Consider the following 16,628-nt stretch of genomic DNA (forward strand, 5'->3'; position numbering starts at 1 on the left):
AGGTTCACATGTCACTAACTTAAACCCCCCCAACAATTCACTTAACTGCTGCAAGGAAAGTTGTAAAATGGTGCAAAAAGAAATGTGTCTCGCTTAGTGACATAAATTGGGGGCTCCCAATCATGGTGGGAAGCCTGTATTATTATTTTTATTGCTGTTATTGTTGTTATTATCATGATCATTTCCCCCCTTAGTTGCAATTAGAAACCCAGGATCACCTGGGGGCCTCCCAACCCCGCAAAAAGCGGGCGGGGCTTGTGTGCGCGCGTGTGTGAAGAGAACGTCTCCCCTGAGGCGACCGCCTTTACCCCGCCCCGCCCTTCCCAAGCTCGAGCCGCCTCAGCGTTTCCCGCCTTTTTCGTACACAGGCGCCCTGGGGGGGGGTTCCCCCGCGCGTGGGCGTCCCGGCGTGCGTGCGCGTGCGCAGGGAGGGGGGCGGCACCCTCCCCCCTCCCTCCCCCCCCTTCCGAGGCGGCACTTGGGCGCAGCCGTTAGTCTCTGCTCCCCCCCCCATGGCCGTTTGAAGGAGGGGAAGGAGGCGGGGAAGATTAACCCCCTCGTGCCCGACTCGTCGCTCCTCTCTCGCCTCTCTCTCTCTCTCCCCCTTCCTCCTCCTGCAACTGAGGCGGCGCTGAGGGGAGAGGGCGAGCGCGAGCCGGGGCCGGCCAGGCGCCCCGGTGCATTGTGGGACGGAGTGGGGCAAGCCGGAGCGGCGCGGGGAGTCCCGTCGGCGGGCGGGAGAGCAGCCGAGACGCGGTAAGGAGAAGGCCGCGAAGGTGGGGTGAGAGAGAGAGAGAGGAGAGGAGGTGCGCTTAAAGTGGAACGCGCCCCCCCAGGGTATGTGTGGGGTGGGGAAAGCGCGCGGGAAGAAGCCGGAGGGGGCGTGTGTGAGGAAAGCCCGGAGGGGCCCCTTAAAGAAGGCGCTCCTTTAAAAAAAAAATCTTGGCCGCCTCCGGAGGGGAAGAGGTTAATCTTTCCGCCCTCCGACATCTTTCCTTTTTTCCCCCTCACTCCCTCCCCGACGGGCGGGGAGGGGTGGGGGGTAGGTGAGCGGGAGGCCTCGCGCGTGCGCTGTGCGCCTGGAACGCCCGGAGCGCGAGCCTTAACTTGGCTCGCGCCGCTCTTTCTCCGCCGCGGCCACGCCCCTCGGGGGGAGGAGGAGCGAGGGTCGAAGCCCCGCCCCTTCCCCCCGCCCGAGTTGGGAAGAAATGGGACGATCCGGCTCGCTGGCGACGCTGAGAAGGCGGTGGATGGAGGGGCGGGCGGGAGTGGATGGAAGGGGCTTCTGCCGCCCTCGGTTGGGGTCCTGGCGGCCGGGGCTGCTGGGCTTCCCGCTTCCGCCAAAGGCAGGGCAAGGACTTCCCGCCTGGCTTTTGCTTCGGAGAGACTCCGGATTAAGCGGGTCGTGGGAACACCAGAAGAACCAGACCCATAATCAATGACCAGAAGAACCCGGCTTTGCCTGGTCTATAGAGAGTCTCGGGCATCCATGTCCTGGTGTCTCAAAGGTTGTGCCAGGGGGGGGTTGGACTAGATGACCCCCAGGTCCCTTCCAACTCTACTATTCTATTTCTATTCTGCATTCTATTCTATTGTGCTTTTCTTCCAAAAGGCAAATGGACTTTTTTGCCAGGGTTTTCTTCTTCTTCCTTGAAAAGGTTTTGTTTTTCAGCCAAGAAGCTTCTTCAATTCAATTCAATAAGTTGGGATGCCTACGGGGAGCCTCAATCTTCAAAAGTCGTGGTTGTCCCAAAGGTGCTTTTTCCCCAAAAGGCAACTGGACTTTCTTGTGAATCGAGGTAGTCCTTGATTTACAGCAGTTTGTTTAGTGACCATTCAAAGATACAAGGGCACTGAAAGAAGGGATTCAGGATCGTTTTTCACAGAAACATTGCAGCATCCCCATGGTCACGTAATAGCAACTCAACCACTTGGCAACTGACGCATATTTATGACGGTTGCCGTGTCCACGAGTCATTGATCCCCCTTTGCGACCTGGCAAGCAATGGGGAAGCCAGATTCACTTAACAACCGTGTGACTCACTTAAGAACTGCAGCGATTTCCCTTAACTGTGGCAAGAAAGGTGGTAACATGGGGCGAAATTCAGTTAACAAATGTCTCACTTAGCAACAGAAATTTTGGGCTCAATTGTGGTCATGAGTTGAGGACTATCTGTATTGGACATTTTTTGGTTCTTTTTTCCCTGGAAAATGCTTTACTTTAGAAGCTTCTTCAGTTCTAAACTTCTGTTTTCAAAGAAAGAAAAGCAAAGTCCAGTTGCCTTTTGGAAAAAAGCACCTTTGGCACAATCATGACTTGGATGATTGAGAATCTCCATGGGCTTCCCAATTTATTGAACTGAACTGAACTGAAGAAGCTTCTTTGCTGAAAAGCAAAACATTTTCGAGGAAAAAGAAACAAGAAAATCCCATTGCCTTTGGGGGGAAAAGGCACCTTTGGGGCCTGGTTTGCCGGGTTCTCTCAGTCGCTTGGGGTCCCTCTAATGTACATTTTAGCCAAAAGTATTATATAAGCTCTGTGTTTGTGTCCATCCTTCAATTGAGAGCCAGGATGACATACTTGGAATTCTGTAGTCATCTCACCAAAATTTTGTTACATTCCTGAAGTGTTTGTAATATTGCCCGTGTATAACGCCTAGGAGCTCCATTACTCTCATATGTCTACAGGGCCTCTGGTCATGAAGAGCTTCCTTTATCTAGAGTGTTTTGTAAAGGAATGGTGGTGCCTCATTTGGGAAAGAGAAGAAAATTGTTAAAATATTGCTCCTGTTTATTAGTCTGAGATATTTAAAACTTCAGCTGTACTGTGGCATGATCCAGCTGAATGTAAACTTTTATGTAATTGTCTCTTTGATATTTAACTAGTCTCTTAAAATGTATTAAGCTCTCACTTTAAATTCATATTCGTATTCATATAGTTTTAATTACAAGTATCACTTCCTTCATTGAAGTATTTCGATTGTATTCCATTTACCGATTTACCTGGTGCAACTCAGTAACGTTTTCTCCTAAACATTTCTGTGATTGGGATTTCAAGTATTTTACAACTCTGACATTTATTGGAAGGAGTTTTAATTGAATTTAATTAAAGTATGTGATTACTACATTCACAAGTATTGGGAGATTATTTTGATGTTCAACTAATGACTTATTTATACAAATACCTATTTATGTGAGCTACTTTAGCAAACCAGAAAGTAACGATGTTGTGTTTTCTGTAAACTAGAAAAATGTTTTCCCCCTCTTGATTGTGGAATGAAACAAATTGTTCACTTAAGCAGTTATTAACACAAAATAGTAACTTATCGATTGCCATAACTAATCTGCAGTGTAATGTTCATTCAGACTTTTAATTTGCAATAGAGTTACATCTATTTAGATACTTGACCAGGTACCCATAACTGAGTAGTGTTTCCAGAGTTTGTGATGCTCTGGAACAGTTTTATCTAGGGGAGACATCAATACCAATCTTGATACAGGCTCCAGTTCGATATTACTTGTGGCCCTGTCTGAAGCAGTCATACTTGGCTGTTCATGTTCATTGTTTTCCCTGGGTATTCTCTGTTCCTCTGGTTCTCTAAACTCACAAAGGATCTTTTCACAACCATAACCCTAACAGCAAAATACATGCATTGGGGACTCAACGTTTGGGTGATAGTGGTTTCTAATGGATGAATAGGGATTAATTATTTCAAATATTTTACTACAACTCACTACAGTAAAGGGAATTGTTAACTTAAGCATTCAGACTTAACAATGATTGAATAAACAGTATCCAAAAGCAGCAGTACACACTTATTTTATCCACACACTGGCAGAGCTCACAACATAGAATATCAAAATTAAGGGGGGGGAGGAATCTGCAGCGTTGTGTGGACTCCAATCTACCTCTAAAATAAATGGAATCAAAGTATTTGCATTTTTTGGTGTTTGGTGTGAATTAAAAATCCCCTTTAAAAATCGCCAAACCTGTTCTTTGTTCCATTTTAACTGCATCCATTAACCATAAGAAAGTTGTCCATCCCAGGCTTAATGAATTGAGTGAATGTAGCCTATTGTCGCTTATTCACTAGCCAATTTACTGTTTATGTTTAGTAAATTGGGTTCATCCACAAACCATGGAGAAGCAGTCATTTGCATTCAAAATAGAAAATGGATTGGTCAGTATTTTGGGTATGGGTGGATTAAATAAAATATGCTAACTATCCTGAGACAAAAGATGGAGGGGAGAGGGGGAGAGAAGAAAGCAAACAAACCGTGAACCCTGGTCACAAACAGTCTGCCACTATTCTCAAATATCTATGAAATTCCATGGTTATCCAGTGTCAGAAAAAGGAAGGAACTAAAGACTGACCCAGTTTAATGGCATTTTTGAATGATGTGTCAACCATGTTTGTAGCCATAACTCACTTTCCCCCACCTTTTTTTTTAACAATTTAGGAAAAGAAGGAGAAGCCACTATTTCCCCTTCTGAATAACAGAATTGGCTAGCCAGCAAGGCAGATAAAATGATGATCTAACAAATATAATCAAACTGAAGAGGCAGTTAGCACATAGCACTATCACCAAGAATGTGGCAAGAAAAGTGTATTTTCTGCCCCCATTTGATGTACAGGTTGACTGATAGTTTTCCAAATAGTTTATTGCTGGCCCATTGGGTCAACATTCCAGTTTTGAAAACCTGTTTGGCCTTTACCATTATAGAATGTTCTACAAAATGGTTCACATCCAGTGCCCTAGTTTCAAGTAATGGGTGTAGCCACTATATTGTTTGACATCAAGGTCTAGAATCATCTGGTAGCTGTCATTTTTCAGACAGTCTTGAAGAAGATTGATTTTCTAGGATTCGATGGATCCATTCCAGCTTATCTTCTTGTCATAGTTTAGCAAATTATTGAGTCCTATTGATAGATGGTATAGATCCTAAATTGACATGATTGGCATCCTTCGGGGCATTCTTTATTTCACTTAAACTGCTGGAAGAAATAATCCATAAGCTTGGACTAAAATGCCATCATTGTACAAATTATTTCTAATTCCAAGTATGCAGTGAAAAACCAAAAAAAGATGGTGAAAAGATGACTGAAATTCTGGATATATATGTCGGGCAAACAAATTGAAACTTACTTTAGGCAAAACCAAATGTTACTGATGGGGCATTCTCAGTGTGAGTGGAGAAGAGAATACGATAGATGTGGTCCTTACCACGGAGACAGAATGTTACCAGGAATGTTTTAAAGAAACAACCAAAAACAATGTATGGCTGGTTCCTCAACTGCTGGTGTGAATTAAATGCAAGATTTACCAAGTTTTGAACCTTTGTTTATCTTCTTTAAAGCTGTTTTTGTTTCTATGTTTTAACAAAATATCTTCATAAGGCTTCTGAATTATTCTGATGTGACCATCAATAATTCATTTGTCTGTGACTTCATTGCTCTTCTCCTTGTCAACCCTTGATAATTCCACATTCATGCACTAAGTTAAATTGAATTGGTCTTGGTCTGTATTTGGAGTGTTCTCAACAATTCATTTCAATCATCACAGTTTGGTATGGATTAACATCTACAAAAGGAGTACAGGCTAACTGAAAAGAAAAATGCCTACTGCTTGAATAGGCGTTGCATTTTGGTGTTCATAAGGAGTTTCATATGGCCTTTTATTTCTAAATTATATTATGCAAAGATTAAGAACAAAAATCAGTTTGTAATTACATATAGTAAGATCACAATTGTTTCATTGGGATTTAACTCCGCTGGATTGTCGCTCTACAATTTAGCAGCCGAAATTAAATCTAATAGGCCGTTTCAGGAAGAATTTTGATGTATTTTCTATACAAAAACAGTTGGGAGATCACATTTTTATGTAGAGTATGCGACTGTATGAAAGACAACTTTTATGCTATATGTTTGTATTTTTTTTAAAACCTAGGATAACAAGTCCAACCTATTTCATAAAGAAAAAGAAAATCTGCCGTTACTAACCGTGTGAGAATCATGTCTGTTCGAGAGTCCTTTAATCCAGAAAGTTACGAACTTGACAAAAGTTTTCGGTTAACCCGTTTCACGGAACTTAAAGGCACCGGCTGTAAAGTGCCTCAGGACATTTTGCAGAAATTGCTCGAATCTTTACAAGAAAATCATTTCCAAGAAGATGAACAGTTTTTGGGGGCTGTTATGCCAAGATTGGGTAAGAAACCTTTTACTGGTTATAATGATTTCTTAGGTCTCAGATGTGATCCCCTTTTGCGACCCCTTCAGTGGGGAAGCCAGATTCACTTGGCAACCGTGTTACTAATTGAACGACTGCAAATGTGGCAAGAAAGGTCATAAAACAGAGCAAAACTCAAGTATTTCACTTAGCAACATAAATTTTGGGGTCGATGGTGGTCGTAAGTCAAGGACTGCCTGTATAATCATTATGTAGCCTAGTGCACGTTAGACTCTTTCTGTGAAGAGTCCTTGGGAAGACAGCGTTGAAGAATGCGGCCGCATCAATGAGAAAAGAAACACCGAACTACCATTCAGTGTTTTCATAGTCTCACTAGGGTAGGATATGCACAGTTTGGATTACCTTGTCTGCTCGGAATATGTAGAAATAGGCAATTAGAAGAACAGCCCAATATCCTGAAAAATAAAGTGAGTTACTTTTATTACAGGAATTGGCATGGATACTTGCGTTATTCCTTTGAGACACGGAGGTCTGTCTTTGGTCCAGACAACAGACTACATTTATCCCATTGTGGACGACCCCTATATGATGGTATGATGTCTTAAAACGTTGGTCACCTTTTTGTCAAATAAGAACTTTGGAGGAATGGGGATGGATGTCAGACTATCGATTTCACCTGGCTTTGGTTTATTTAGTCTTTCTCAGTTTTGTCTGGAATTACCAGGCCTTTGAAGAAATTCCCCCCCCCACTCCCGCAGGTGGGGACTGATCTTGGTTTGAGCATTTATATTATTTCTACTCTAAGTAAATGAATGAAGGCCTTACACGGTGCTACCTTGGTACTCAATGCATTTTTATGTGAAAAATTTGTACTCATTGTTTGTTTAGTAATCAACACACAAGCTAGAACTTGTTGCTGTCAGCTGGCTTATGAATCACACTTCATTATTCCTTATGGGAAAAAATTGTTTGGTACTCACTGTTTTTGGGTACTCATCCCGGAACAAGTTAACGATGAGGTACGGCTGTATAAGGAATTCAGTAATATTCTACTGTGTTCATCTAAACTCGGAGAGAAAGGTTTTAACAATTTTTTTAAAAATCAGGATGTACTACTTTATCCAGTGGAAGATAATATACAAAGAATTTCTGTTTGGTGCATTGGTTAGTCTGCTCAATATACAACAGAGCTAAATGCAATAGTAATAGCAGTCCTGTTATTTCTTTCATTCATTACAGTTGCTTTTTCCATCTGCCCTCCCTCAAATTTCAGTTGGTAGATTTCTTGGCCTCACCCAGTCTCTTTTTAAGATTAGCTTGGGAAGCAAGTTAAGCCTTAAAACAGCAATTCAATGAGAATGGTGTGTGTTGTTTTTTCCAGGGACGCATCGCATGTGCCAATGTCCTTAGTGATCTCTATGCCATGGGAGTCACCGAATGTGACAATATGTTGATGCTTCTGGGTATCAGTAATAAAATGACAGACAGGGTAAGTTCCTTTAATTGTGATGATCAGAAATTCGAATATGTTATTCTGTGTACCTATAAATTAACATTAATCTGAACAATACCAATAAATGGTATTTCAAGCATCTATAATCCTAAATCTGCCAATTGTCCACCTCTGCTCTTTCGATTATTAGTTACTCTTGCTTACATTACCGCCCTTGAAAATTCTAAAAATGACTAAAAGTATCGATTCTGGTGTGATCATTATATTCAAACAGTTCAAAATCATGAAAGGCAAAACAGACCCTTACAATTTTAACAATTCACTACATATTTTTCAGAACGGATAATCAAATACCTTGTAAGGGTGTTTACTCTAATGCCTGTTATTTCATTTAAGTTCTAGATCTGAATTAAACCAAAAGATATTTTCATGATTTCTCATCAAATTTGGGGGGAAGTCGCACAAGAAAGTTTGAAATAATTGAGTCAACAATCATCTCATCTTTTGCTAACATTTCTAGTAACTTATGCTAGAAAGTTGCAACAGGAGTTGGGATCAGACACTTCAGTAAACCACTGTGCATTTTACCAAGTTTGTTGCACAAACTCTCTAAGGATAACTCGTCATTAAAGCTCTACTCTGGTTAGCTCTCCTAAGCCATAATATGGTTTGCTTATTCATAAGAATTTTTTTCAGTTGGAGAACTAGCTTCAATCCAGCTGGAATAAAATAACTAAAAGGTTTGTTGCACATTTTTGCCAGATTCCCTTGCAATTTCCAAATAAAACGTTTCTCCAAACTCTGTTGAACGGTTTGGAAACCCTGTGAGGTACTTTACTAAAGGGGCACCCAACCCCAGATCACGCACCGGCACCACAGCGCACAAGTGAGTGAAGCTCCATCCATACATGTGCAGGATCCAGGCAGCGTGTAAAACCACACACACATACGGTCCATGGAAAAACCACCCTCCACCAAACCAGTCAAAAAAACGGGGAAGTTGCTTTGCTATAAGGAAGAATTTACCAAACTTGGCTGTTCTTATGTAGTTTGTGAGAACTGGGCCTCATCCAACATTTTGAGTGGAACTTATTGATATCCTGCTCTTTTAACTTTACAGGGTTTCAAGGAAGTAATAAGTTTCTGTTAGTAGACTATTTCTACATGTACATACGCAGGTGTGAGGGGATGATTCAACTTTTAACAGTTGTGGAATTATGAATTTCTTTGGGATGGCTTGTAAGCTGTTTATGTATTCAGTAGATGCTTGACTAGGCAATTGATTTTTCCTACTTTTGTTTTCATTTCTTTGTCTGAAGGAAAGAGATAAAATCATGCCTCTAATTATCCAAGGATTTAAAGATGCTGCAGAAGAGGCAGGAACATCAGTGACTGGTGGTCAAACAGTATTAAACCCTTGGATTGTTTTAGGAGGAGTGGCCACAACTGTCTGTCAGCCTAATGAGTTTATAATGTAAGTTGGAGCATTTTATGCCAAGGAAAAGGTGCTGAAAGTGTTAAAAGAGGTAGCTACTTCTAAAATTCTGAATTGTTTCTTTTATGTGTTGTTCAATTTAAGGAAATTAAATGCTTGCCTTTGGCTCTGGACTGGGGATGTTAATAACAATGCATATTTTCCTGGTGAAGCTTTACAAATGTATTAAGATTCACCTTGCAAAGCCATAATTGGCTTAATCATGACTTATTTAAAAAGTTACACTTGGTCAGGCTCATATTTGATGCCAAATAATCAACTATGATTTGCAGTATTCAGTGTTTGGATTAAAATAATGCTGTAAATAAAACAAAAAAATCACATTGCAGATTCAATGATAACTTTAGAACTCATTGTGGTAGCAGTTCTACAATATATGGGGTTATATTGAGTTTTTAATATATATGGGGTTATATTGATGAGCCCCATGTAGGAAACTGATCTATTTCATCCAAGTTGGAAAACCAGTGTGACTGTAAATCATTTAATGATTCCAGCTGTTAAAACCCGAGCTCTGAAAATCTGTCTTATTTTTAGTGTCTAAAATAAAGGCAACAAAATCTTATCCAGAAGTTGTTGTTGTTTTTTAATAGAAGTAACAGACACTGAAAGTAGTAACAATTTACTTTTAGGGCAAAATTGTCATATTAGCATTAAATGTGGCTCAGATAAAAATCTACCAATAATCTTCATTATATATATTTTGATACATGAAAAAAAGTACTCATTTAAGATATGGTAACTAAATGAGTGCCTTTTTTGGTTGTGTTCATTTTATTTTAAATAAGATCTCTGGATAATATTAAAATAAACTTTGGTGGAATAATTACTGAAAAATAATGATGGGGTGTGTGCTTTTTAATAATATATGTTCATTACTTCTAGGCCAGATAATGCAGTCCCGGGAGATGTGCTGGTGTTAACCAAGCCATTGGGAACACAAGTAGCTGTAGCTGTCCATCAGTGGTTAGACATCGTAAGTAAATCACTTTAAATATAAATCCAGCAAAGGGGCAGCCCCTATCTGGGACTAAGCTATGCCAAACTTTGAACAAAGTAGGCTAAATGTAATTTACTTAATACCAACCTGTTCTGTTGGTTTATATTCTTTTCACATACATTAAATATCTGGAGATAAAAGTGTCATTGTAAAAACAAATTTCTGGATGTACATTGACTGTGTAGAAATCTGTTTCAGGAAAACACTTTTTAGTGTACTTGAAGCAAAATTTATTGAAGAAGAGGAAGTGTAGAAAAGCAGTAAGATAATCCTGTTTTTCTAGTTTGCAATTAGAAATTCGTCATGGAAATAAAATACATTCTGAAACTCTGTTTCAGATGCTGCTAATTGACAGAGTTGGAAGGGACCTTATAGGTCTTCTAGTCCAACTCACCCCACCCCCCACCCCCCACCCCACACACACACAGCCAAGCAGACCCTACACTTTTGTCTTTGGTCCTCACCCAGCAAACCGAAAAATCAGTTAAGCAGAATCCGTTTATAAACAAAAGGGATGTTCTGATTGTGGCTGTTCCGATAGTAAAAATCAAAATGCAGCAGGAAATGCTTCAAAGGATTCCTTCAAGTTGGGAGAATCGGCAGTTAATGCTATTCAAATAATAACTGCACGTGTAGATTGATGGGCTTGAATTAGTGTGCAACCAAGAAATAAATCTTGAGCGTTCAGTAAGAAGACTATGCTAGCATGCTGCTAGTGAGTGCCAAATCCCATCCTAAGATTATCAGGAAAGGATAAGAAGTAACCGACGTGTGTGTGTGTGTGTGTGTGTACATATACATATATACACACACACATATAGATAGATGATAGATAGATAGATAGATAGATAGATAGATAGATAGATAGATAGATAGATAGATAGATGGGTGGGTGGGTAGGTAGGTAGGTAGGTAGGTAGGTAGGTAGGTAGATATAAAGTAAAATACCCCGAAATAGCTGTATGTAGCCTTTCTCTTTCCTTCTGTGCCTTAGCCAGAAAAATGGAATAAAATCAAGCTGGTCGTGACACAAGAAGACGTGGAACTTGCCTATCAAGAAGCAATGATGAACATGGCAAGACTCAACAGGACAGGTAAGGGAACAGGTGGCCAGTTCGTTTCGGTCAGCGACCAGGGGGGGAAAAACAGGGTCTGCAGGGCACAGATCTATTTAGATTGCTAGGAAGTCAGGTGGTTAAGGTGGCTCTCTGGAATGGTGTACAGATAGTCCTCGACTTACAACAGTTCACTTAGTTAAAACGGCACTGGGAGAAAAAAAAAGATGACTAAGGGCCGTTTTTCACACTTGACGACCATTTCAGCATCCAGATCACGTGATCCAAATTCAGACACTCGGCAACTGGTTCATGTTTATGACCATTGCTGTGTCCCAAGATCACGTGATCCCCTTCTGCGCCCTTCTGATAAGCAAAGCCAGCGGGGAAGCCAGATCCACTTTATCAACCGTGTGGAAAACTTAACAACGGCCGTGATTCATGTCACGACTCTGGCCAGGAAAGCCGTAAAATGGAGCAAAACTCACTTAACAAACATCTCACTTAGCAACAGAAATGTTGGGCTCTGTTATGGTCATAAGTCCAGGACTACCTGTACAATGTTTCCAGCTATAGAAGAAAGACACACATGGATGCAGCTGTAGAGGCCTCTGGACCAAGAAACCTGGAGGGTATGAGTTTTAGTCCTGCCTTCATGCTGCCGGATGTCTTAGGGCCAGCCACTTCCTTTCAACTTGAAAGGAAGAAGCAGTGCAAGCCATTTCTAAAAACGTAGCCCAGAAAAATCTGTGGGCTTGTTCAAGCAGTCCCTGGTGGGAGTCAGTCACTTTCTTTGTGTCTCCACACCCCTCCCTCCCTCCCTCCCTCCCTCCCTCCCTCTCTCTCTCTCTCTCTCTCTCTCACACACACACACACACTTTTTTCTCATCTGTTACTATAGAAGCAAACCATTTATATATAGCATGGTCGTAATGTTTTCCGAAGAAGAAAATGCAATTCAGGTTGCAATTGGAAATGAATGTTTGGCAAGGAAAAAGAAAAAAATATCTACGATGCATTATCAGAAAATTCAGGCCTATCCCACTCTTTAACTGCAATTGGATTTTTTTTTAAAAAAAAAGCTATAAATCTTCTGAGATGGGACAGTATTTCCAAACGATTTTGCCAAAAGGAGATCAGGAATGGACCGTCCATATGTGGGAATGTATGTTTTTTTTTTCCTCCTGAAGAAGTTTTATTCTAGTTAACTTTAACAGACAGATTAACCGAGTTGGAAGGGACCTTGTAGGTCATCTAGTCCGATCCCCCTACCCAAGCAGGAGACCCTACGCCATTTCTTCAGCTTTATTTGAAGGGAGCTGGCAATATAAACTCTGATTTAATTCTGAGGGATGGGCTGAATTCTGAAGGTGCGTAACCCTTTCCCTCTCTTTCTCTCCTCTCAAGCTGCAGGGCTCATGCATACGTTCAATGCTCATGCAGCCACGGACATCACAGGCTTCGGCATCCTGGGCCACGCACAGAATCTAGCAAAGCAGCAACGCAACGAAGTCTCCTTCGTTATCCACAACCTCCCTGTTCTTGCCAAAATGGCTGCAGTTAGCAAAGCTTGTGGGAATATGTTTGGTCTTATGCACGGGACTTGTCCAGAAACTTCGGGTAAATATATATACATGTCTGCAACTCTGGCCCTGAATCTCTCTCCAATAGGAACACGCTCCTCCCTGGAATATGAGGGATATGAACCGGCTGTCTCATCTTCCACAGTAGGAAATTTGATCCATCTCCTCATTAGATGCAGACCCTGGGGAGATCACCCCTCTCTGAAAACATGTCTGCCTGGAATAGGAAGCCCCTACGGCCAAACCCTTCACAGTGCAATCCAGCCATCCTGTCAGCCGCTCCACGATTCGGTCTTCAGAACACAGGGCCATGCCAGTCCCCCTAACAGTGCCTTGTAGCTTCCTAAATAGGGTCAAAGATGAAAGGGATAAAATGTCTAGGCAGCTAACAAAGAAAAAGCACTTCTCATTCTGTTGCCATGTAGGTTTCGTTCCCTTGGCATTTCAGTTCAATAGCGAGAGTCAGGAGGCAGAGGCCTCACTCTACCTTTGCGACTAAAATAGATAAATAATACAATAAAATAGATAAATAAATAAAATAATACCACTCATTAAAGAAATGGAACACGATTCCTCGACCTTCTGTTTGATGAAAAAAGATTTTAAAATATCCAGGTTTTCTTTGCAAAAGCTTCTCGGGAACAGGCCCAATTGATAGTGTGGATGACATAAAAAATAAATACGTAAAAACGAACCATAGGCAATCCAGAATGCCAGTGAAATGCCAGAGCTTCCAATGTCTTTTGTGTGTGTAGTTCAGTTTGTGATTCTTACCAGCTGGAATATTATCGGTGCTTCCTGATCAAAGTCCTGGCAATTCTGTTCCCGGCCATTCTGGTTGATTCCAGTGCTAGAATTTAATTGATTGATTGATCAAATTTATATAGTGAAGCTGATTTCTTGTTCTCCAAAATACCTGCGTAAAAAATAATAATCACCTTTCAGATCAACTGAATTTTCATAATTTTGAGATCCTTTGTGCTGTTACAAATGGAAGACTTGTGAAAGAAAATGTGTGTAACACATTATCCCAGGATGTCCGTGCCACACAGTTGTCATTATAAATTGGTTCCTTAGAGATTCTTGTAAATGGTCAGAGGATGGCGCTGTTTCCTCAGATAAACCCAAACAACTAGACTATATTGGAAACCTGTGCTGAAAAAAAATCTGCATTTAACAGATGTACACTTGGCTATATACACAAAAGAAGTAGTGTTGTGCAAGTCAGAAATTCTGCCCCGCAAAACAAATTCCTAATTGTTGCCTTTTCTGACTCTGTGTGTTGACATTGCTTTGCATTTAAAGTTGTAATAGTAGATTGTCCACACTTCAGAATGATCAATGCTGATAATTTGTATTCCTTTGAATTGGGTGCTTACTGGACGAATAGGCATTGCCATTAAATGTTTAAATTATAAGTTTTCATTGTATTAAATTATATAAATTAGGAATTAGCAATTATACCGTAGGCATTGTTTCTACGTATCTTCCTGATGGGGTTTGGATTCCATACCACTCAACTTAGTGGCTTTCTCAAGATTTTCTCCCAATTTGTCACTTCCCCCAGAACCCAACTTTAATATTGCAAACAGGGTTTGATCAGGGAGAAGTAGAACAGAACAATTATACTGTGAATGATTTGGGCTTCATGTTGTATTAATCCATCCCAAGGCAGCATTTGCCTTTTTACCAGCTACTTTGGCCTACTGGCTCACTTCACGGTTTTCCCTGTTCACTTCCACCCTGTTCTTTTTAATCCTGTTGCTAAAGGCCTGTCTAGATTACTTGTTCGTAATCTCCTGCCAAATATCAGCCATTTCTCCCAGTCACCTGCAGACCTGATCCAAGTCACGGATAGATAGAAAAAAGTTTGGGAATCGCACTAAGCCCTGCAGCATTCCGTTGAGAATTTGTCCCCATCTGGCTGCTTCATTCTGTGGACCCCATCTGAAAGCAGCATTCAACGCAAGAGCTGGTTGCTTTAGTAAGGAGGAGACTATTGCGCAGAAGGCTGCAATGAGATCCCAGGTATAAAGAGGGGGTGGAAACTAATCAAGGAGAGAAACAAGCTAGAGCTAAGGAGAAATTTCCTGACAGTGAGAACAATTAATCAGTGGAACTCTTTGCCTCCAGAAGTTGTGGCTGTTCCATCACGAGGTTTATAGGAAGAGATTGGATAACCATTTGTCTGAAGTTGTGTAGGGTTTCCTGCCTAAGCAGGGGGTTGGGCTAGAAGACCTCCAAGGTCCCTTCCAACTCTGTTCTTCTAAGCTGCCTTGGAAACAATCATTTGGATTAAGGCAGGAAGAAAAGGACCGCCACAACTTCTGGGTGAGGGCCAAACAAGTTTAATTAGTAAATAACGGTTAAAAATCCGAGTAAGCCAGGCAGCAACTTCGATTTGACCCTGTGAACGAGAGCTAATGCCATCCTTTCTTCTCCTTCTGCAGGAGGCCTCCTTATCTGCTTACCACGGGAACAAGCGGCACGGTTCTGTGCCGAGATCAAGTCTCCAAAATACGGCGAAGGTCACCAGGCATGGATTATTGGGATTGTAGAAAAGGGAAACCGCACGGCCAGGATTATAGACAAGCCTCGAATCATCGAAGTCGCGCCCCAAGTAGCCACTCAGAACGTAAACCCGACACCCGGGGCAGCTTCTTAATCCTAGACGAAATAGTTATTTTTTTTGTTTTGTTTTGTTTTGTTTTGTTTCATTTTTTTAAAAAAACAAAAACAAAAAATAGATCTATTTCCTTTATCATCTTACAGCCTAAAGAACTGTGTAAAAAGAAAGAGAGAGAAGAAACACATTGTGTCTGCAAATCTGGTGGCCTTAGGTCGGTTGGAGCGAGTGAATATAACCCTCTTGCCTCATCCCCCACCTTCTTTTTTTCTCCCTTTTCTTTTTCCTGTTACATGAACTGAAGATGCTCCTGTCTCGAGGCAGCTTCTGAGTTGAGAATGATATTGTTATCCAATACTGTTGATTCATTTTGAATCTTTAGACATTGAATCTCTCGCCACACGGGCTCTTTTTTTTAAAGGTGCTTTCACGTAGCGCAGGCATTGCCCACCGTGGTAATCAAATGCAGTTTGTGTCCTTTTTAAAAAAAATAAATAACTGGGTTTTTTTTCGGGGGGGCTACATGTATATTTATCAATAGCTCTAATTTCGGATGCCTTGAATGAAATTCCAGAAGGCAATAAAATGTTTGATGCACAAGGAGCTGAACCCGGAAGCCAAGAGGGTTGCATGCCTACCTTCGTTCCGTCTTTTCATTTGTACGATTTTTAGTTGTCCTCTCCATGAAAATCTGTGGCCTCGGACATAACGTGGTAGTACCAGAAACACACGAGTTCTGCGTTTGCACGAAGAGCACTTGGCAGAGTGCGAAGGAAGGAGTAGTTGTGTTCTTTGTAGCTCAGACAATGTTTACTTTTGTATTACCGATAATCGCTTCCTTTTTATCGATGGTATAAACACTATAAATAAGTTTTCAGCAGGGATGCGGTGCGCTGAGAAGCAGCAGAATATTGCCAACGGAAGGGTATTCGATCATCATTTACAACTCTCTATATAATTACACAAACAATTTTAAAACTATAACCAATTTAAAAAAACAAAACAACCCTGTTCTGTGGATGGTAGTGTTTAATACATTTTATATTTTGTATAGTGATTATATTTTTTTGCTTTTCTTAAAAACCGGATGTCTAGTACGATGCTTAGTTATTTTTGTTCGGCCTACATTCTTGTGCACGCTTTTTTGTGGATGTGTTTAAAAGCTACGTTGCCAACTTTGCAGCCTGAACTTAAGCTTATTATTTGAATAAATATTTAATTTTTTTA

The 16,628-nt window shown here is 41.1% G+C and overlaps 1 protein-coding gene across 1 annotated transcript; it reads left to right on the forward strand.

Moving 5' to 3' along the window:
- Positions 1–401: 401 nt before the first annotated feature.
- Positions 402–16,628, forward strand: SEPHS1 (selenophosphate synthetase 1). Its single transcript, XM_026688871.2, has 9 exons — positions 402–756; positions 5,950–6,207; positions 6,677–6,780; positions 7,571–7,678; positions 8,962–9,116; positions 10,023–10,113; positions 11,132–11,231; positions 12,600–12,812; positions 15,226–16,628. The coding sequence occupies exons 2-9, from the start codon at positions 6,015–6,017 to the stop codon at positions 15,438–15,440; spliced, it is 1,179 nt and encodes a 392-aa protein (XP_026544656.1). The 5' UTR covers positions 402–756; positions 5,950–6,014; the 3' UTR covers positions 15,441–16,628.

Source organism: Notechis scutatus, chromosome 6 (genome assembly GCF_049901735.1).
Source record: "Notechis scutatus isolate UNSWTSFEM ecotype Mainland chromosome 6, rNotScu1.2, whole genome shotgun sequence".
Classification (NCBI taxonomy): domain Eukaryota; kingdom Metazoa; phylum Chordata; class Lepidosauria; order Squamata; family Elapidae; genus Notechis; species Notechis scutatus.